The following is a 22,771-nucleotide window of genomic DNA, read 5'->3' on the forward strand; positions in this document are numbered from 1 at the left end:
CCCACAAGTAAGAGTTGTAAATGCGAAGGTGGTAATTTTTGTATTCATAATGAAACTGAATATGTGGAGGAAAAAGCAACATCTGGAAAAAGAAAGCTTATCATTTCATGTTGTAAACTTTATCAAAATGTAAAGTATTAATCTCTCCTTTCTGTTCACATATTCTTTGGCTTTCAACAATTCTTTAGTTTTCTTCCAGAGTTTCACCAAGTTTTAAAATTTCCGAGTAAATAACAAGTGGCATCAAAAGGGTTGCAAGCTGCATGCAAAAAGCAAACCCAGTCATCGCTTAGAAATCCAGAACGTTTTCAATTGCTGAATATGATATTAGATTCTAAATTGCAGACTAACCTACCACTAAGGTTCTTACTGGATGCTGTCCTCTGTGCACACTGAAGGCTTCCAAGATTCTGAAATATATCTTCAGGGCAAGTGTGCTTTTTAATCATATGAGATTTTCACATAAGAGATACTTCAATTATAATTGTCCACAGCTAAAAGAACAAGCAGGATCCAAGTCTTGAAAGCTGGGGATACAATTTAACATGGCAGCTGCTTTAAAAAATTTACTGCAGCAACCAAGGAGAGTGTTGTAAAATGTTTTTTCTTTTAGGGAAATGGAATATGTACTTTACATTGCAACTCACTTGAGTTTATGTAGCTCAATACTAGCTACAATGATTAACAATTCAATAATAAATTGAACAGCTGGATACACAGTCTGTTGTGCAATTCTGCTGTGATTATTTCTGAAATTGCCTTGTTCAAAGGTGATACATAAAGTATGTTGTTAACAGTGCAATCCGGAATTCAGGAGTTTCCATCAACGCCAAGTGAGCAACTAAACCTGTGCAGTTAACAGGAGAGAATTGAGTATCAAGAGATAATGGCCGGGATTCTCCAAAATCCCGGCCAAGTGTTGATGCCGGCATAAACACCAGAGTGGTGTACGCCGGCGTTAATGGGCCTCCTGGCCCAGCAATTCAGCGGTCTTCAGGGGGCCAACTCAGCGCGGTGTGCTGCGCGCTGCTCCGGCACTCGGCATGGGTCTGCCCATGCGCCCGATGGCCGTCTCCACGCTGGCGTATGCGCACAACGGCCGTCTCCCGCCGGCGCCGCGCAACATGGCGTAGACCTACAGTGAGCCCACGCATAAGGAGGTAGGCCCCTTTGCCGATCACGGGTGCCCGCCGATCGGAAGCCCCCGATCACTGGTGCCCGCCGATCGGAAGCCCCCGATCGCAGGCCTAGACTCCGTGGAGGCCCCCTCGCCCGGAGTCAGATCCCCCCGCCCCCCCACCAGGACATCCACAGCAGCCGCGGACCCGAGCTCCCGCTGGGTGGCACCAGGTTGGAACCATGCTGGCGGAACTCGGCGGGAGTTCCACCGGTCGACCGCGGAGAATCGCCGCGGGCTGGTGCCTTGGCAACCGCGATTGGCACCGATCCTCCAGTCGACGGAGAATCGCGTTGCGGTGTCACGGAACTTCCAGCGAGGGCTCGGAGAATCCCGCCCAATACATTTAAAACATTTGGAGATTTATCTAGTCCCTTTCCTCCAAGAACAGAACATCATGGAGTAACAGCCTCATCAGTGCCATCGGCTTCTGAGTCTCAGCTCTCATGCAGCTGGCTGCAGATGGAAGTAAACTTGCCAAGACTCATTAAGGACGTTAGTAAAAATGAGGCTTCACACCTACAAACTCAGTTTATCACTGCAACTTAACTTTCAGCCGCAACCAACTGAACTAAGATCAGCCCATCAGGAGCTGGTGCCAATGGCACAGGCAATTGAATTTTTGATGATGCTCATCAATCAGATGTTCCACCGCACTCCTTTAAAGGTTTTGAAATGCTGAAGAAAAGGTTGACTTAAAAAAAAAAATCCCACTGTGATTAATAGAAGCAATCTGTGAGCAGGGTTTACTGCTGACATTCTCCACAGTCAGCAGTACTACTGCTCATTTGTGCTGACGCACACCCTCAGCCTCCACTTCGCCCTTTACATATTCCATTCACTTAATACATAACAGTCGGGCCACACACATTCAGCCAAAGATATTGCTATTTTCCCACATGATTTCGGAAAATTATTAACACGGAGAGAATTTTTTTCAATTGGCAAAACGTGGCCAATATCTTTGTTGTTCATCTTAACAAAGATTCAATTATATCTCTTTAGTCTACTCTAACGTATTATGGGATTTTATTAACGTAAGCAAATAGCATCTGAATTCATTCTTTAAAAAAAAAATGCCTCTGCATACTAGAAATAAGCCTAAGGGACTAATTATATTTTAAACAAAGCCAGGAGAGTTTTAGAAAAAACCAGCACCATATGTTAAAATGTAAATCACAACTTCGCCATATATTAATATTCAAATCACATTGACATTATAAGGTCAACAACTTGGGGCTGGATATAGTTTACAAAAACTGTCACCCGAAATGTGGCGCCGGAGTGTGGTGACTCTCTGCGAGCTCCCAATTCCTGAATGACCTTCTTATGTGTAATGATATGTATAGAGGCATGCCAGTGAAGGGTTAATTATTGCTTATCAGTGTAATTCAAACACTCGTGGGCACCACCAGTTCCCAGTATAAATATCAGACCTCAGGGAATGCTGGGTAGTTAGTAAAGGAGAAAGACTGATAGCAGCCGGAGGAGTAATTTAGATTAGAGAGAGTTAACACAAGGATATCATTAGTGACCTTTAGATTTTTTTTTTGTTAAATTTAGAGTACCCAATTATTTTTTTCCAATTAAGGGGCAATTTAGCGTGACCAATCCACCTAACCTGCACATCTTTGGGTTGTGGGGGTGAAACCCACGCAGGCACGGGGAGAATGTGCAAACTCCACAGACAATGACCCAGGGCCGGGATTTGAACCCGGGTCCTCAGCGCCGTAGGCAGCAATGCTAACCACTGTGCCACTGTGCTGTCCCTGACCTATAGATTATTGATTATTCCTAGACAGATTCAATATTACTTTATTACTATAACTTTATTACTAGTTATAGCTCAGTCGCGTGTGCAAACTTCATTTAATTAATCGTTACCCAATAAATTTGTTTTGATGCAATCTAAAGATTGGTGGTTTCTTTGCCATCAACTCAACGGACCATTCAGAATCAAAAGACAAAGAACAACAACATATTACCACCAAAGGTAATATAATATTATGGACTGATCTCTTCACACATCCTCTCCATTGAGTAGTACTACACTCTGCATGCTTCACCCGATGTCTGTATCTATGAACTTACATTGTGTATTTATCGTATGTCCTATGTTTTTTTCATGTAAGGTACGATCTGTCTGGACTGTACGCAGAACAACTTTTCACTGTACCTCGGTATACTTGACAATAAATCAAATCCAATCCAAACCATTCCAAGCCTGCAGTAACATTTCTATATCAAAACAGCAATTGATTCAGTTCATTTGAAGGAGAAAGAGGAAGGATAACTCACTAAGTTGCCAAAGAGTTTCAGTTGCTGCCCAATAAAACTTGCTGAAAAACCACAGGCACAGGTCTGGCACCACACGCAGCTATTTTAGTGGAAAATAGTGGTAAATGTACTTCACATGCATGGCTTTACTTCACATCTGCCAATATTTAGTAACCAAGAAAGTAAAGCACCCACAACAGTCACAAAAAATCTTGTACTCTGCTCTTTGCCTTCCCATTTTAGAGCATTGAACATAGAACAGTACCACACAGTACAGGCCCTTCGGCCCATGATGTTGTGCCGACCATTTATCCTAATCTGCACCCCTTGAATTTATTGCTGTCCATGTGCCTGTCCAAGAGTTGCTTAACTGTCCCTAATGACTCTAACTCCACCATCTCTGCTGGCAGTGCATTTCATGCACCCACCACTCTCTGTGCAAAGAACCTACTTCAGACATCTTCCCTATACCTTCCTCCAATCACCTTAAAATTATGTCCCCTTGTGACAGCCTGGGGAAAAGTCTCTGGCTATCTATTCTATCCCTGCCTCTTATCACCTTGTACACCTTTTTCAAGTCACCTTTCTTCCTTCTTCGCTCGAGTGAGAAAAGCCCTAGCTCCCTCAACCTTTCTTCATAAGACATGCCCTCCAGTCCTGGCAGCATCCTGGTAAATCTCCTCTCCAAAGCATCCACATCCTTTCTATAATGGGCGACCAGAACTGGACACAATATTCCAAGTGTGGTCTAACCAGGGTTTTATAAAGCTGCAGCAAAACCTAGCAGCTCTTTAACTCAATCCCCATGTTAATGAAAGCCAACACACCATATGTCTTCTTAACAACCCTATAAACCTGGGTGGCAACTTTGAGGGATCAATGTGCATGGACCCCAAGATCCCTCTGTTCCTCCATACCTCCAAGAATCCTGCCTTTAATCCTGTATTCAGCATTCAAATTTGACCTTCCAAAATGAATCACTTCACATTCATCTCAGTTGAACTCCCTCTGCCACTTCTCAGCTCAGCTCTGCATTCTGTCAATATCCTGTTGTAACCTGCCCTCGAGACAATCTACAACTCCACTAACCTTTGTGTCATCGGCAAACTTACTAACCCACCCTTCCACTTCCTCATCCAAGTCATTTATAAAAACCACAAAGAGCAGAGGTCCCTGAACAGATCCCTTTGGGACACCACTGGTCACCAACCTCCAGGCGGAATGCTTTCCATCCACGACCACTCGCTGTCTTCTTTCGGCCAGCTAATTCTGTATCCAGACAGCCAACCTTCCCTGTGCCCCATGCCCCCTAACTTTCTGAATGAGCCAACCATGGGGAACCTCATCAAATGTCTTACTGAAATCCATATACACCACACCTTCATCAATGTGTCTCGTCACATCCTCAAAGAATTCAATGAGGTTTGTGAGGCATGACCTGCCTATCTTTAATCAAACTATGTTTTTCTAAATAATCATAAATCCTATCTCTCAGAATCGTTTCCAATATTTTGCTCACCACAGACATAAGATTGACTGGTCTGTAATTCCCGGGGATTTCCCTACACCCTTTCTTGAACAGGGGAACAAAATTTGCCTCCCTCCAATCATCCGGTACTACTCCAGTGGAGAATGAGGACACACAAACCCTGGTTAGACTACACTTGTAATATTTTGTCCAACACACAAAAAGATTAAAGAACGCATTCATATTCTCCGGAGTCCGCAGTGGAGTTCCTGATGTGGCGGAGAATCCCACATTGAGCAAAAAACAGGATCAGTGGCTTCTGATGCTCCCATTCCCCGCCGGCAACGGCAGCAAGCGATACGCCCTGTGACGGTGGATTCACGAGGGCGTGGATTGGTGCAACTATTTTGCAATGTGGCCCTGACATGGTGATCCACACGGTAAACCCAGGAAAAAGTATTTAACGTAGGTGCCCCCAAACTCCATCGGGGGGGCCCCCCACAACCTAAATTCTGCCCCCCACCACCCCCGATTCAGAAGGCCCATCAGAACCCCATAATACAGAGACCCCCATCAAACATCCCCACATTACTGACCCCCGCCATGTAAACATCTAGGAGATATGTGCTTGCACTTCCTCTTTTTCTCAGTGGAAAGGACTTAGAAAGTCCATCGTGTCTGCACTGACCCTCTAACAGAACACCCTATCCAGGTCCACTGCCCTGCCCTTTAACCCACCTAATGTTTGATCCGTCAGCGGCAATCTAGCATGGCCAATCCAGCAATCCTCACATATTTGTGACTGTGGGAGGAAACTGGAGCACCCGAAGGAAACCCATGCAGACACGGGGAGAATGTGCAAATTCCACACAGACGACTGCCCAAGGCCAGAATTGAACCCGGATCCCTGGTGCTATGAGGCAACAGTGCTAACCATTGTGCCACCATGTCGCCCTCAGGTAAAATCGTCATAATCCCAGATGACTATAGGCTGCTTTCTGCATTGAGGGGGAGAGCTGACTGGTGGTGATTTAACCAGAGGATCACCACACCTCATGCAATGATTGAGAAGGCCAATATGGGAATTAAACCCGCGCTGCTAGGCTTGCTTTGTACTACTAGCCAGCTGTCTAGCCAATTGAGCTAAACCAGCCTTCATTAACTGCTTTTGAAGTGGCGATAACCATAGCTAGATGTTTATAAACATCATGGTTAGCTTTGCAGCAGGATACTTGAAATGCATTGAAGCGTGAAGGGAAACAAAAATAAACATTCGAGACATCTGGTTGTCTTGAAGCTATTATCCTTGTAATTACAGCCTACTAAAAGCTATTTCTCTTTAAAAGTGAATAGAGGCCTTGCAGATCAAAGGATAGGAGGGGGTTTAAAGCCTTGTGATGTGGTTTTTGGTTTCTATGAAGTAACAGCTGCTGCTTTCTACACTTCTTTCTGAGGCAGAAGATATGGGGGACTCCGATTTGGGGGTTTTCTGATGTGGGGGAGACTCACCCCCATTTGTGATTGCTGTGGGAGGGGATGCAGTTGGAGGTGACCCAGCAATTCCCATAGGTGTGTGAGGGGGTGGGGGGGGGGGGGGTGGGGGGGGGGGGGGGCTGGAGAGGGAGGATGCCCTTGCTTGTCGGGGAAGGGGGCGGTTTAATTAGCCACGGTTAAAGCTTGGGCTAATGCAATTTTGTTTTGATTAAGGGTTCCCTGGGAGTTAATTTGTTTTCAGCTTGGTGAGATGATGCCATTGCTGGGTGGAGCTAAGGCATCAGAGCTTTTTGAGAAAGCATTTTTCAATTTCAGTTCGGATTCTGCAGATTTGGACCAGAGTCAGATCTGTTCTGTAACACATCAGTGTCAGGAAATCTCTTTCTCAAAGAATAACACAGTAAAGCAATTATTCTTCCGTGCCATCGGTATTTAATGGGGATTTTGAGCTGAGATGGTCTATTTTCTTGTTGTTTAAGTGGGAATAAATATCGCAAGTAAGGTTATTGTATTCACTGTGTTGGGTAGTATTGTTTATGGGGTAATTATAAGCTATTTTCAGATGTGATGATAAAGATTTTAATACTGCATTTGTAATAAAGTATGTTTTAATATACCAGATTACCATTTTACCAGCGGAGGTAGTAGAGGCGGGCACGGTAGCATCATTTAAGAGGCATCTAGGTATATGAACGGGCGGCAACAGAGGGAAGTAGACCTTGGAAAATAGGAGACAGGTTTAGATAAAGGATCTGGATCGGCGCAGGCTGGGAGGGGCGAAGGGCCTGTTCCTGTGCTGTAATTTTCTTTGTTTTTGTTATATCATTTCCTCATATCACCCATATGAGGGACCACCACACTGAGGAGTAACATTAAAGACATATGGCATAAGGTTTGACAGGGGAAAACATCCACCAGAAACCATTCACTCATCATAGACATTACTTCTTGTCCACCTGGCTTTGATCTCCCACAGTGATAGTGGGCCCTTTTAAACCGTTTCTAGGCAAGCCAAGGCCTCTGGCCAGCCACCCAATATCAGTGTGGTTGCCAAGGCCATCCAAGCTACTGTGGTGCAGTCCAAACAATGACTCACATTGTTGAGGAGTGTCCATTGGCTAAACCTGAAGGCAGGCTTAGTGAACTCTACCTAGCCACTGACAAGGCTACTGCTTGGCTCTGTAACCATGCACACACAAAATAAATGAATTAGTGTTTGTTACTTAATAAGTAATGACGGGTGATCCCTGTGGGGCCTAGTGCTCCGATAGGCACAAGGCAAACGTTATTCATTGCTGGCCACACTGGATCGCATAATTATCCCCAATGTTGCCATCAGTATGATCGCAATGTACTGGCATGCATTCTGATGCAAACAGCTTAATATAAGCAGTAAAAAAAGGAATGCCAATCAGTGAAATCACATCAATCAGGACTTTAGCATAATTCTTTTCCCCCTCTCTCAAGGCGGGTCTTCTAACATCTAATGTCCTTGCGCAACTTATTAATTTTAATGCCCTCCAATGCGCACTCGAAAGAAGCAAACAGTAAATAGCATGTGAAAAAGTAATTCGTTAAGGTTTTTAAAAAATATGATTGTTATTGCGAGTGCTATGTTAATGATGCTGAAACTGGTTGAAAAAGGCAACAATTGAAGAATTGGAAAGTCAGATTGAATGACGTATCACAAATTATCGTGGTTAAGTTGAAACTGAAAGGTTTGACCTGTATTGTGCTACAATGTTATGAATTATGCTTTCATATCCTGCAGTTTGCTTCCAAAGTTACTGAAATTAAAGTTTCACACCGACTTTATAAGCACTCTGTTCACCAACTAAGATGAATGAACAGCCTAGTTTCAAGCCTCTACGCTATAATTAATGAGTCACTTGGAGATGACTATTAGCAGGTCAAACTAATTCCAAAGTACATTCAGTAGGACTTATCCCATAAATGTGTAAGTTGGCGGCATGGTGGGGTAATGGTTAGCACTGCCGCCTCACGATGCCGACGGCCCGCATTCAATCCCGGCCCAGGGTCACATCTGCATGGAGTTTGCACATTTTCCCCGTGTCTGCGTGGGAATCACCTCCACAACCCAAAAGATGTGTGTGGATTGACCATGCTGAATTGCCCCTTGATTGGAAAAAAAAATAATTAAAAAATAAATGTGTAAGTTGGTCTGGCCATCCTCAGGTGATGAAGGACCATGATACAGTATTACATTGAGCTGAGATTTTCAATGATCAATTCTCTCTCATCAAGATCAAGTAAAACATTACCCATGAAACTAAGGAACTGTTTCAAAATCAAATAACAAAAGCCATAAATTTACCAACTTACTTCAAAAATTTCAAAACCGTAAATGTCTAAAACTCCCATCACCTTCTTCCTCACTTTGATTTGTGCCTGTTGAAAAGAACATCAAATTAGAAAAACAAATGATCCATTTTCAAATATACCATCCCAAAATAACCTGCTAAGCAAACTAATAAATGCTTGCCACGCACATGCAAATCAGATCTGAAACTGTACTGCTATTTTCCTCCCACCCAAATCATGGCTAATCAATTTTGACTGAAATCTCATGTCAAACATTGGCTGTAATAATTCTCCTGGTCACTCCTTACATTGTTCAAAGATTAGTTCTAGAAACAGCAACGATCTATACTGACACTAAGATAACAACATTTTGGATGAGGGAAAGGCAGAATTATTCACAAACTCTAGCAGGATAATTCATTCTTTAAAATTTGAAGTTAAACTAGTTTCATTTTTTCTGCAGGCAAGTCATATTGGACTCAAAATGTTCTCGCTTCACAGATCCTGCCAGACAGACATATGAGTTTTTCCAGCATCTTCTGTTTTTATTTCAGATTTCCAGTATCTGCAGTATTTTCCTTTTATCTGAATGTTAATTGTCTGCCTTTTCCCACCCACAGCCTCTGCAGATACAGGTGGTGCTATCTTTTTAATGTTTATAAGTCACTCCTTTAAGCCTAACACCTAGCATGTCAGATCTGTAGATTAGTGTTTCTCAACCTGGGCTCTGCTTAGGGTCCCCAAAGTAGTCAAAGGTCCAGATTTTCACCACGACAGAGAGCCCCTTCATTGTGATGAAAATCCTAGGAAAATGGCCACAAATTCTAAGTCCCACCCCTGAACCAAGAATTCTGAACCAAGAATTCTCCACCTTTGCGCGGATGGAGACTACAGTTAGACCAAGGTTCACCATCCAGGAAGTGCCAAAGCTACCCAGGAAGTGTCAGAGCTACCCAGGAAGTATCAGAGCTACCCAGGAAGTGCCAGAGCTACCCAGGAAGTGCCAGAGCTACCCAGGAAGTGCCAGAGCTACCCAGGAAGTGCCAGAGCTACCCAGGAAGTGTCAGAGCTACCCAGGATGTGCCAGAGCTACCCAGGAAGTGTCCGAGCTATCCAGGAAGTGTCAGAGCTACCCAGGAAGTGTCAAGGCTGCCGAGGAAGTGTCGGAGCTACCCAGGAAACATCAGAGTTACCCAGGAATTGTCAAAGCTATCCAGGAAGTGTCAGAGCTATCCAGGAAGTCAAAGCTATCCAGGAAGTCAGAGCTATCTAGGAAGTCAGAGCTATCCAGGAAGTGTCAAGGCTGGCGAGGAAGTGTCAAGGCTGGCGAAGAAGTGTCAAGGCTGGCGAAGAAGTGTCAAGGCTGGCAAGGAAGTGTCAAGGCTGGCGAAGAAGTGTCAAGGCTGGCAAGGAAGTGTCAAGGCTGCTAAGGAAGTGTCAGAGCTACCCAGGAAACATCAAAGCTACCCAGGAAGTGTGAAAGTTACGCAGGAAGTGCCAAAGCTATGCAAGAAGTGTCAAAGTTCTCCACGATTGGTCAAAGCTGTCAAGGATCTGCAAAAGAATCCTAGTTGAGTTTAAAGAGGGGGGGGGACTAAGTTGGCATAAACGTGCATTCGTTCCGGGACCACCCGTTCCCCCCTCCTGTTTCAACACAGCCACCGAGTGAAAATCAACCTGCGGGGGGACATTATTAAAGGTCGGGTGGAATATCGCCCAACTCTGTGAAGCCGACCTTGGGACAAACAGTGTGTAAATGAACAGTAGCTGGAGATGGGCTTAGAGTGAATGGACATTGGCCACCATGTGTGCAGTGCAGAGGACGCACACTGTCCTACCCATCGCAGAGGGGAGATACTGAAAGCAGCAGCCAGATCACTCCGTGGACCTGCAGTATCAAAGCTTTTAATATTTAAACAACATAAAATCTCACACAGGTATTAATTTGAAATTACGGACCATTTGGTTATCTACATTCTTGCGCAGCAATGTGCACCATACAGTACCTTAATGCTCTCATTGATTCTGTTCACAAGCCAAGTGAACAACCGATTGTAAAGGTTTTTTGCCAAGGCATCACGTGCATAATAAGCCTGAAACCAAAGGAAGAAAAACCACCATTAGTGAAGTCATATTTTAGAATAAAGATCAGCACGTAACTAACTTTGATCTTTGATTTGTAAGATATGCTTCATTTCAAGTTTCAGTAGAACCAGAAGGCATTGCGTCGGTTTTTCCAGCCATTTCCGCAGAGGAGACCTTCTGGTCCCGTCAAAGCCGACCTTCCACTGCGGGATCCCCATGCAAAACACAATAGACTTCAGCTGAATGGGAATATCCTGCCTTTGACCAATGGCGGACTGCCTCCACAGGAAAACTCACCACTGAGGAGTAAGGGGGGGGGGGGGGGGGAATCACTGTCCTCATCTCCATTCATATCAAACATCATTTATATTAATTGCCAAAGCAGTATGTATGTCTCTTACCAGACATGTACAAGCAGTGTCTGACAAGAGTGGGAAACACCTTTTCCAGCCCCCCCGGATGGGTTTTCCCACGGCGAAGGTGGCTTGCCATTGTCTGCCAGTGGGATCATCAGGGTCACATCAAAGTCTGTCGTTTTACATGGCTTGCCCAGTCGTCTTTGGTAGAATCGGAAGATCCTGCCAGTGGGAGGGACTGGAAAATCTCACCCTGAGAATTTCAAAGCCAAAGTTGGATTCTACCAAGGGTTGGCACTGAGCCCCTACCTCTTCCTGATTGTCACGATAATTCTAAATGAGCAAGTGCATCAGCAAATGTCATGGTCAACGATGCTTGCAGATGACACTGAGCAATGTGGTGCGGATGAGTAAAACATGACAAAGTGGCTGGAGAAAAGCATTGGAAGGCAAGAGTATAAAGATAGTAGATCAAAGATCCAATTTATAAGTTGTCACTTTGAGACGAGGGAAGAGGATCAGAACGAAGGTGTAAAGATTCGATTGAAGACTTGGAGTAAGTGAATAGTTTCAAGCACCTGGGGCCAGTGGTGGCAGAAGATGGAAGGACGGAAATGGAAATTAAGCACCAGATTAGCTCTGGTTGGAGCAATTGGAAGCAGTGCAGTGCAGCATTATGTGATAGAATAGTATAACTGAAACTGAAAGGAAAAATCGACAACAGTTGAAAGACTAGCCTTGTTTGAAGAGTGGCACAGCAACAGGATACCAATCAGATACAGATGGAGAAATGGACATGGAGAGTAAGAAAATGGACAAGATCAGGAACCAGCATAGTAGGGGGTCAGTGAGGATTGAGAGAGCATCGAAGAAAGTAGTTGAGAAGAGATCGAAATAGTATGGCTATCAGTTGCAGAGAGAGGAAATGTGGTGATGTGAGTGATGGCAGTGAGACTGCCGAGGGATTGGGGGGGGGGGGGGGGGGGGGAACATTTAATCCTAAAACTAGATGGAAAGATGTGGTAGTGAGAGATTTAAAAGCAGCAGGATTAGACCATAAGACCACAAGGCTAGGAGCAGAACGAAGCCATTCGGTCCATTCAGTCTGCTCCTCCATTTAATCATGGCTGATTTGTTTGGGAGAGGATTGGGTGACTGAAAGGAGGAGATGGAAGGGTGATCAAACAGTATTGTGGGAATGCCGAGCAGAATAAGAGAAGTCGAGAAAAGAAGATTGTGGACATCTGTCAAAACATGACTCAATCCTTTAAAGCATTCTTCATTTTTAATATTTTTGGAAATTAAAAAGATAGAGAACCAAAAGAAAAGAAAAGAAAACTAAAATCATGATAGCATTCAAAATGTAAGTGTTTCTCTTACAGAAATAATATTTAAATCACTGCTTGACATCTCACATTGCTAGCCAGGACATTCTAATATTTAATTCTTTGCCTTCAATAAATTAACTATTTGAAATAGTTTCATGCTTTGCAACGAACCAGCCCAGGTGTCAGATGTCTCAGTGAGAGTGCATTTCTGTGACAGTGACCACAACTCTTTGACCTTTACCATAGTCATGGAGAGGGATAGGAACAGACAGTATGGGAACGTATTTAATTGGGGGAGGGGAAATTATACTGCTATTAGACAGGAACTGAGAAGCATAAAGTGGGAACATTAATGTGGTGGTTGTTTAAGGAGCACTTGCTGTGGGTGCTGGATAGTTTTGTCCCACTGAGACGAGGAAGGAATGATAAGGTGAAGGGGCCTTGGATGACAAGAGGAGTGGAGCTTCTAGTCAAGAGGAAGAAGGAAGCTTACGTCAGGTTGAGGAAGCAAGGATCTGACTCGGCTCTAGAAGGTTACAAGGTAGCCAGGAAGGAATTCAAAAATGAACTTAGGAGAGCTAGAAGGGGTAATGAAAAAGCATAGGCGGGAAGGAATGGGGAAAGCCCCAAGGCGTTCTACACTTATGTGGGAAATAAGAGGATGAATAGAGGGAGAGTAGGGCCGATCAGGGATGGTGGAGGGAACTTGTGCCTAGAGTCTGAGGAGGTAGGGGCGGCCCTAAATGAATATTTTGCTTCAGTATTCACTAGAGAGAGGGACCTTGTGGCTAGCAAGAACAGCGTGAACCAGGTTAATAGACTCAAACAGGTCGATATTAAGAAGGAGGATGTGCTGGAAAATTTGAAAAGCATCAGGATAGGTACGTCCCCTGGGCCTGATGGGATATACCCAAGGCTACTACGGGATGCAAGGAAGGAGACTGCGGCACCTTGCCAATGATCTTTGCGTCCTCACTCTCCACTGGAGTAGTACCAGATGATTGGAGGGAGGCGAATGTTGTTCCCCTGTTCAGGAAAGGGCATAGGGAAATCCCCGGGAATTACAGACCAGGCAGTCGTACGTCTGGTGAGCAAAATAATGGAAAGGATTCTGAGAGATTGGATTTATGATTATTTAGAAAAACATAGTTTGATTAAAGATAGTCAGCATGGCTTTGTGAGGGGCAGGTCATGCCTCACAAGCCTCATTGAATTCTTTGAGGATGTGATAGGGCACATGGATGAAGGCCGGGCAGTAAATGTGGTGTATATGGATTTCAGTAAGGCATTTGATAAGGTTCCCCATGGTAGGCTCATTCAGAAAGTTAGAGGGCATGGGATGCAGGGAAATTTGGCTGTCTGGATACATAATTGGCTGGCTGAAAGAAAACAGCAAGTGGTAGTGGATGGAAAGTATTCCACCTGGAGGTCAGTGACCAGTGGTGCCCCGCAGGGATCTTTTCTGGGACCTCTGCTCTTTGTGGTTTTTATAAATGACTTGGATGAAGTGTGGGCCAAGGGAGTTGCCCAAAGTGCATCGGGGGTCATCCTTTCTCCCACAATGCAAGACCTGCTCACCCCATCCCCACCAGAGGCCACCACCACCAATGAGGTATCCCCAGCAAAGACCACCACCCCAATGTGAGAGAACACCACCAAGGACCCCTCAATTAGAGAGAATCCCACACGAGATCCCCTCATAAGAGAGGCCCCTGCTAGGAAACCCCCCCGACTCCCACCCCACATAAGAGGGACTCCTACCTGGAAGCTAGAACGCAGCCCAGACAGAGGCAGTAAAAAAAAAAAATCACTGCTTTAAAACTCGCCTGTGCAATGCACCTGCTGGCTCAGGCAGATGAAGCAGCACCTGTCAATGCCTGGAAAGAGAAAACCATTCAGCTGGGTTTAAACCCCCTCAGATCTTTGATCTGCAACTCTTTCATTCAACTCTCTGTGAAATCGCTTTCAAAAGGCTGTGATGACAGCTTCCACACACACCCAGCAGGCTGTATTGTTTCATTCAAGCTTCATGAAGTAACCAACTGCAAACTAACAGAAAATACTTAACTGTCTTTGATGTGGTCCAGGAGCTGTCATTCATAACTAAATGTTTATAAACATTGTGGTTCACTTCACAGCTGGGTACTTCAAAGCCACTCAAACATGAATTGAAAATGTAAGGTGAGAAAAGGCCACTCATACATCAGGTCTAGCAGTTCCAACCTATAATATTCAATCTGTCTCCATTGTGCATTCAATCCAATCCCAAATGAAAAGTTCTACAATGTTTTTCCTTGTCGATCAAATCAAGCTTTAGGTTGCTGGTCCAATCTAACATCCAAATTATTTGTCCTTAATCAGCAGCCTTCTCTGTCACTCAGCAAACAACGTTCATATTCTACAGTCAATACTCAATCATCTTAATCTGCACTTCTCTGCGGTCCTTAGTGATTTCAATTTCCAACTCAACCATCCTGCTCTTTCTCCTCTTCCAACCCTTCCTGTCCCCCCTTTACCTCTCCGTTCCTATAGGCTCTCCAACACAAATTCACTGCCACTTCCTCAACCTTCTCATCTCCTGTATTAACTCTGATCCAATTGTCTTTAGCACAGACAAGACCATCTTTGACCATTGCCTTATATCCTTCACCGGCGACATCCCAGTACCAATACCTAACTTCCTTTAATATCTCCCCTTGGAAAATCTCTCCACCAAGCTGTCAGATGCCTAAACTTTGCTCCTCGAATTGTCACAATTCTTCTGCAGCTGTGGATTTTTTCCAAATTCTCCCTTACTTCCACACTTGAAGCCTTGGAAAAGCTTTTAATCTCTCCCATTCTGCCAGTTCCCTCTCGTACTGTCACATCTTTATTTGCTCACATCCAAGGGGTGTAAAGGTGAATGTATCTGGTGCACAACTGGCTTAGGTATCTATCACCGGGCATGGTTGATTGAATTTGGCCTCACTCACCTCTTCCTAATACTGTAACAACAGCCTGCAGGACAGAAATAACTGCCAGATTCTTTATTCCACTACTGATAATCTCTGTAAATTCCTTTTGCTTCCTCCATCCTCACGGAGAAGTGTGAAGAACTCATGAACTTCTTTATCACTAAGACTAAGACTATTTATTCAACTGATTTTGCCTTACCCACCAAACTAAACCTGGCCCAGGCTTTTACCAAACCCTCGATCTGAATCCGTTGGAGAAAACCTAGGGCGCAATTCTCCGCACTCACGAAGGTGCGGAGAATAGCGGGCGGCATAAATTTTTACGGCCACGCTGGTCTGATGCCCTCCCGCTATTCTCCCCCCCCCCCCCCACCCCCGCCTCCCAACACGAATCGCTGCCCGCTGTTTTTTTACGACGAGCAGCGATTCTCAGCTGGCCGATGGGCCAAATTCCAAGCCCTTTACGACCGTTTTTATGAACGTCAAACACACCTGGTCTGACCGTTCGTAAAAACGGCCGTAAAGTCGCGATCTGGGGAACCATGGCACCGATTGGCACGGCAGTACCACGGCCGTGCCAAGGGTGCCATGGGCCCGCGATCGGTGGGCACCGATCGCGGGCAGCGGGTACTTACCCCGCGCACTCTTTATCCTTCCGCCGCCCCGCTGTATCCATTCGCGGGGCGGCTGAGGGGCATACCGGCCCGCGCGGGTTTCACGCAAATGCGTGATGATGTCATCCGCGCATGCGCGGGTTGGAGTCTTCCAATCCGTGCATGCGTGGCTGACGTCATGTGACGCGTCAGCCGTCGCAAACTCTGGCTAGCGGGCTTAACGAAATTCGTTAAGGCCGCGATGCCGGAGTTCACGGCCGCGGGATGCTAGCCCCGACCGGGGACCAGAATCGGTTCCCGGTCGGGGGGGCGGAGGCTGGCGTCAAACCCGCCCGTTTTTGATGCCAGCCTCACGATTTCTCCCGGGTGCGGAGAATCACGCCCCTAGTTACTCTCCTATCTCAGCTTTAACCCTCTCTGAGCTCATCTTGCCCATGCCACCACTCTATTGCTTCTTTGACCGCATTTCCTCAAAACTGCTGGCCGGTCAGCTTACTTTCCTTGCTCTTATGCTCATTAACATTAGAACATAGAACATAGAACAGTACAGCACAGAACAGGCCCTTCGGCCCTCGATGTTGTGCCGAGCAATGATCACCCTACTTAAACCCACGTAACCTGTATACCCGTAACCCAACAATCCCCCCATTAACCTTACACTACGGGCAATTTAGCATGGCCAATCCACCTAACCTAACATTGTTTATGGTTCCCTCTCCTCAGCTACGTTCTGTCTCTTTTACAAAACAGTGTGCCTTAAAAATCCCAAACCTGACCTTCTGGTCTATATTCAGTCTCCCATCCCACTCCAAAATCCTGATGTCACAATTTTGCCTCCTAAATCCATATCCACATAGGGGGTGGCACGGTAGCACAGTGGTTAGCACAGTTTCTTCACAGCTCCAGGGTCCCAGGTTCGATTCCCCGCTGGATCACTGTCTGTGCGGAGTCTGCACATTCTCCCCTCCTCTGCATGGGTTTCCACCAGGTGCTCCGGTTTCCTCCCACAGTCCAAAGATGTGCAGGTTAGGTGGATTGGCCATGATCAATTGCCCTTAGGTTAGGTGGGTTGCTGGGTTACAGGATAGGGTGAAGGTGTGGGCATAAGCCGAGTGCTCTTTCCAAGAGCCAGTGCAGACTCGATGGGCTGAATGTTCTCCTTCTACACTGTAAATTCTATGATCCTATCCTGAATTTGTTCAACTTCATGTTCGAGTCTTTCTGATCAGCTTTTTGCACACTCGCAGGGCTGAAACAGAGCTATTCAGCCATAAGAGGCATCACCTGTTACTATGAATGTGGTGCACTATCCTTCTTTGACTATTCCAGTATTCTTCCTTGATGACCTCCAATCCTCTCTATTCTGTAACCCATTGATCATCTAAAACTCTGTTGTCAGTTTGCCATCCCACGGCAAGTTTCACGTCACCAATCACGCGCCTCTTTGCTAACCTACATTGGCTCCTGTCCCCCAACATCCCGAACTGAAAATTCCCATCTTCGATATCTTCATGGCCTTGCTCCTGCCTATTGCTGAAATTCCCTCTGACCCAACCACCCAGCCAGCATTCTCTGTTGTTTGACTCTACCATCATGTGCATCTGCCTCCTTTCACAACACAACTGCCAGCAGTGCCTCTATCTACCTAGATCCCTTGGTCTGGAAATTTCCTTTACCTCTGGGTGTAAAGGGATATGGCACAAGGAAGTGCTGAGGGTTTTGGCAAAGGTTGGTATCATGACCGGAACAGGCTTGGAGGGCCAAAGGGCTTGTTTCTGTGCTGTATTGTTCTTTGTTCTCTCTACAGCCTCCTTTTTGACTAAGGTTTCGCCATCCTCTCCTCATCTTCTGCTTTGCCTTGTGTCCATATGTTTCTGATAATGCTTCCAAGATGTCTTCCACATTAAAGATATGCCACATAAATGCAGGCAACCGAAACAAACAAAAATGTAGCTTAGCTGTCATTACCGTGAACATTGAGAGACTCTGACACGTTTACCTGGGCCACATTTAATGTCGTTGAAACCTTCTCTTGTTTTGCCTCCACAGTTCGGAAGCTAAAGGCTCTTTCCAGCACAGCCTGATCCTGGCCAAGTAACTCACAAATTTCCTTCAGCTCTGTAAAGACAAATACCAAGCATGAGAATCACTGACTGGATAAATTCAACAAGCTGAAGGTTAATTTACAAATCTTTACTGAACCACGCCGGCTCAAACATTCTTTACTAAATTTTCTTAATATTTTCCTCTTTAAGGTCCCTGTGCCCTTGGAACAATTCTTGGCAATTTTGCCTAATTTGCTGTTGTGACGATGATCCCACGACACATCAACCCAGACTGAATCTTCCCACTCAACTTCCACTCTCAGCTGGAGGGGGAATGTTCTGGAATATATGGCTCTCTGTGGTTTTGTGCCTCTGCGGAAAGGACTGTGCCAGATATCATTTTCCACCCACTGAAATGTGGTCCTGAACCTTGTGGCTCAATCCCAGACTGTCAACACCTAATCAATACGCACAGGCACATTTGAAGGGCAACTAGGACTAGAATCCTATTAATCCAACACTACAGGCAAAATCCTGTACCCTTGCTTGCCGAGTTTGGGGGGGGGGCGGGGGGGAGAGGCACATTTAATCAGGAAGAGGGTGACGGTGGATCTATCGCCTCCCAGCCTCAACCTCGATTAAAAGGGTGGCAGGAAGACCCATGGATGAGAGAGAGAGAGAGAGAGAGAGAGAGAGAGACCTGCTGAGAGCCACACCCCTCCATCAAAGCCTGGCAGACACGATTTCAGTGTCCTTGATCTCTCGGGGAGGCCTGCAACTGGTTTTTTTAAGTGCCTAATTGGCAAATGATGTGGTGGGCCTTCCCGAAAAGCGGCCATTCAGGGATCTCACCGACTCTTTAGCTGGCGGCCGACAACTCTGGTCACCTCGACAAGATTCTGCCTTTCATGACCCCTCAATTACAGATTCACACACTGCAGAAGAGGCCCTCCGGCCCATGGAGAAAAATCACCTGACCTACCTACCTACCTAATCCCATTGACCAGCACTTGGCCCATAGCCTTGAATGTTAAGATGTGCCAAGCGCTGATTCAGGTACATTTTAAAGGATGTGAGGCAACCCGCCTCTACCACCCTCCCAGGCAGTGCATTCCAGACCGTCACCCCCCTCTGGGTAAAAATCTTTTCCTCACATCCCCCCTCAACCTCTTGCCTCTCACCTTGAACCTGTGTCCATTCATGACTGATCTTTCAACTAAGTGGAACAGCTGCTCCCTATCCACTCTGTCCAAGCCCCTCATAATCCTGTACATCTCGATCAAGTCAGCCCTCAGTCTTCTCTCCTACGAAAATAACCCAAGCCTATACAACCTGTCTTAATAACCTAAATGTTCCATCCCAGGCAATATCCTGGTGAATTTCCTCTGCACCCCCTCCAGCGCAATCACTCCTTCCTATAATGTGGCCTCGCCAAAGTTCTGTACAACTCCAACATGACCTCCTTGCTTTTGTAATCTATGCCTCGATTGATAAATGCAAGCGTCCCATGTATCTTTTTCATCACCCTATTAACCTGCCCCCCCCCCCCCCGTAAGTCCAAGGTCCCTTTGTTCCTCCGAAAAATCTTAGTGTCATGCCGTTCATTGAATGCTCTCAGTGTCAAGAAGGAGCTTCGACCTTTCCAAAGTTATGATACTAAGAGAAGATAAAAATTGACATGAACATTGCACATTCTGGTGGGAAGGTGGCAATTCTTCCTACCGTTTTTGTCTTGGATTCGGCTCTCGTCTAAGCCATTCATTCGAGACTCTGGCTTGAATTCAATGTTTCCCAGCTTGAGCACTGCAGCCACCACCTCCAGAACTAACTCTACTTCATCGTCCATGAAACCAACAATCTGCATGGCATTCTGCAGGAGGGGAAGAAAGTGCAGAGAGCAGGAGAGTTCTTAGAAGTGTAATCTCAGAAGGAGGGTTATAATTGGCTTGCTACAGCCTCAATGAAAACTGGAATGCATTTTCCTCACACCTGTAAATGAAGATATACAATGATTCATTGTGCCAGGATAGGTTGGAGTTTGTCCTGATGTTTGTGATTCCCTGCAATTTACTGTGTCAAAACAGATGTAAAATTTAGATGGTCTCTTGGGGCGAATGCAATCTTTGTATTTAGCTTCCAGATGTTAAATTCCCAACACATTTAAAATTGCCCTAAATGCCTGGTGAGAACAAATTTGCTGTGCACCTGGTAACAATGTTTCCTGCTGCTGGTCAATACATGTTTGGACATCAGAAGGTCATGAGCAAGCAACAGAGAAAGAATGAAAGGATGCAGATCTCAGGCATCACTTCCGAACATACATCCTATTGCAGTATGAAGGAAGCATTATTCATGGTATCTTCCAGCATTTTGTGACTTAAAAAAAAAATACCATTATGTAGAACTGCTGTGATTCCCATTGACAGATTCCATTACATCATTTAACTACATATCATTCCATTACCCGATTATAAACACTGTCTCAGGTATACAAATAGTCGTTTGGACTGACAGAACTTGAGTATTGCTGGAGAAAGAGACAGGCTGTCTAAGCTTTTTGTCTAAGCTTTGCAAGATAACCAACAGTAAAGCAAACAACAATTAATACTGCACGAGAAGAGATTACTGGCATTGCCATGGAGACTGCAGCTGGGAGCAGTTAACTGCCAAATTGTTCAAATTCAAACTGGCAGGTCGACTATGATTGGTCAACGCATTGCCTTGGGGAATGAACCAAGCAATGGCTCTCTCCAAGATTGTTTAGTTGAGCAAGGCACAATGCATGGTGTACTCCTTCTGTCTGCAAAGGATAGGGTTGTGTGTGTGAATGTATGTGGCTTCTAATATGCGTGAGTCACACTGTGATCCCAACTGATAATTTTTAATTGGTTTTCAGTGTAATTCTTAGCACAACCTTGATTGTTTAACGAGTTGCTTCCAATCGAGGAATCACATCTATGGACAGACACAAACTTGTTCTTGCTGTCCTCCCCTGCAAACTCAACAGTCAGCTTGGAGCACAGAGCCCTCCAACCCCCCATCCTAAATTTACCCTTTTTCTAATCAATGCAGCATAAAACAGAAATCCCTATTACTGCTGAGAATAACATCAGATTGTGCCACAGAAAATAATCCATCACTCCTGAAAATAAAAATAAAAATTTGGAATGATTTTAAGGGGAGATCAAATAAGAAGCCAGGAAGAAGGAGAATATGGAAGTGCCATTAATGGGACCAACTGAAGATAGAGATTGAGGAGCAAGGCTTAGCACTGTGAAAGTTCAGACCATACAGCTTTGAATCCTAAGGTGCTGTAAACAAACCAAAATTAAATCAAACAAATCTCTAGAGTATATTTTATAAAGCAGTAGAACATTGCATGTAGTTCATATTTTTGGCGCTTATTTCTGGATAGGCAATGGTTAGGTCCCGTATTTATTGAAATTAACTCACATGGCTGACGGTTGGCGGGTTGGGTTCGCACACGACCAGTGCCATGTTTTAAGGCGCAACCGGTGCAGGTTATCTGCCGTGTACATGCGCGGCCTGGAACCAGCCCATTCGCCGGTCCTAGCCCGGAATCGGTGAGGATTTAGTGCTGATTTTTCTGTTGTGAAAATCCACACATGCTCCACTGGTGTCCACACTTAGGGCGCGATTCTCCGCTCCCCCGCGGCATCGGGAAGGCCGTCGTGAACTCGGCCGAGTTTCACGACGGCGCGAAACAGCCCCGTTCCCGATCGATTCTGGCCCCGGAAATGGGCTAGGAGCGGGGCCACGGGAAACACGTGGGGAATGACGGCAAAAGCCCACGACGCCCGAATGACGCCGCTTCGCGTCGTAAAAGGGCGCGAGCGATGACAAGTGAGGGGGCAAAAATGACAGAGCCACGGAGGGCTGCCCCGAGGTTCGATGAGACTGACATCGAGACCCTCCTCGATGAGGTGGAGCAACGGAAGGGCATCATCTGCCCTAGAAGAGGGCATCGCCACCCTGCCAGCGTTGTGCGACGGGCCTGGCATGAGGTGGGCACGGCAGTGAGTGCTGTGGGGCAGACCCCTCGGTCTGGGGAGCAGTGCCGGAAGAAGCTCCACGACCTCACCAGGGCTGCCAGGGTAAATGCCAAGAGGGTGCCCCTCACAACAATCCCCCCCCCCCACCCAATGTCCCTCATCACCCACCTCCCCCCGGGATAGGAGGGGGACGGGGAGGGGGGGGGGGGGCGAGAGTGAGTGGAGGGTGGTTAACAAAGTTGTCACAGACCCACATGAGCGCTGCGGCCCTGTGGAGAGATGCCATGGTGTAGCTGCAACTTCCCCCCCCACCTGTACCAATATCTGAATGCCCTGATGTTCCCTGCCGAATTGTGATGATTTATCTATGCCCCCCCCAAACAGGACAAGACTGCCCCCCCCCCCCCCCCCCCCCCCCCCAACAGGACAAGACTGCTCACAACAACCGGGAGCGCAACAGGACCGGAGGGGGCTCCCCATTCTGCAGCCCCTGGCAGTCTTTGAGCAGAGGGCGCTGGACCTTGCTGGGGGATCTGCCACCCGGGACGTCGCGCAATGCGAGGTTGGAGGTGCAGAACCAAGTGAGACAACCCTGCACGACAACCCAACCCACCCCCCCCCCCCCCCCCCCAGCCCAT

At 46.1% G+C, this 22,771-nt stretch overlaps 1 protein-coding gene across 5 annotated transcripts in view; it reads right to left on the reverse strand.

Annotated features, from left to right (window-relative positions):
• The window catches only part of myo1b (myosin IB), a 336,645-nt gene that overhangs the window by 89,403 nt on the left and 224,471 nt on the right, over nt 1–22,771 (reverse strand). For all 5 annotated transcript variants that reach the window (XM_038789125.1, XM_038789124.1, XM_038789122.1 and 2 more), the window contains 4 exons: nt 19,843–19,990; nt 18,075–18,193; nt 10,745–10,831; nt 8,760–8,825 (listed from right to left, as the gene is read on the reverse strand). In XM_038789125.1, coding sequence (XP_038645053.1) covers nt 8,760–8,825; nt 10,745–10,831; nt 18,075–18,193; nt 19,843–19,990 — 420 coding nt within the window. The remainder of the gene's footprint in view (nt 1–8,759; nt 8,826–10,744; nt 10,832–18,074; nt 18,194–19,842; nt 19,991–22,771) is intronic.

The sequence above is a fragment of the Scyliorhinus canicula genome, chromosome 2, assembly GCF_902713615.1.
Source record: "Scyliorhinus canicula chromosome 2, sScyCan1.1, whole genome shotgun sequence".
Taxonomy (NCBI): domain Eukaryota; kingdom Metazoa; phylum Chordata; class Chondrichthyes; order Carcharhiniformes; family Scyliorhinidae; genus Scyliorhinus; species Scyliorhinus canicula.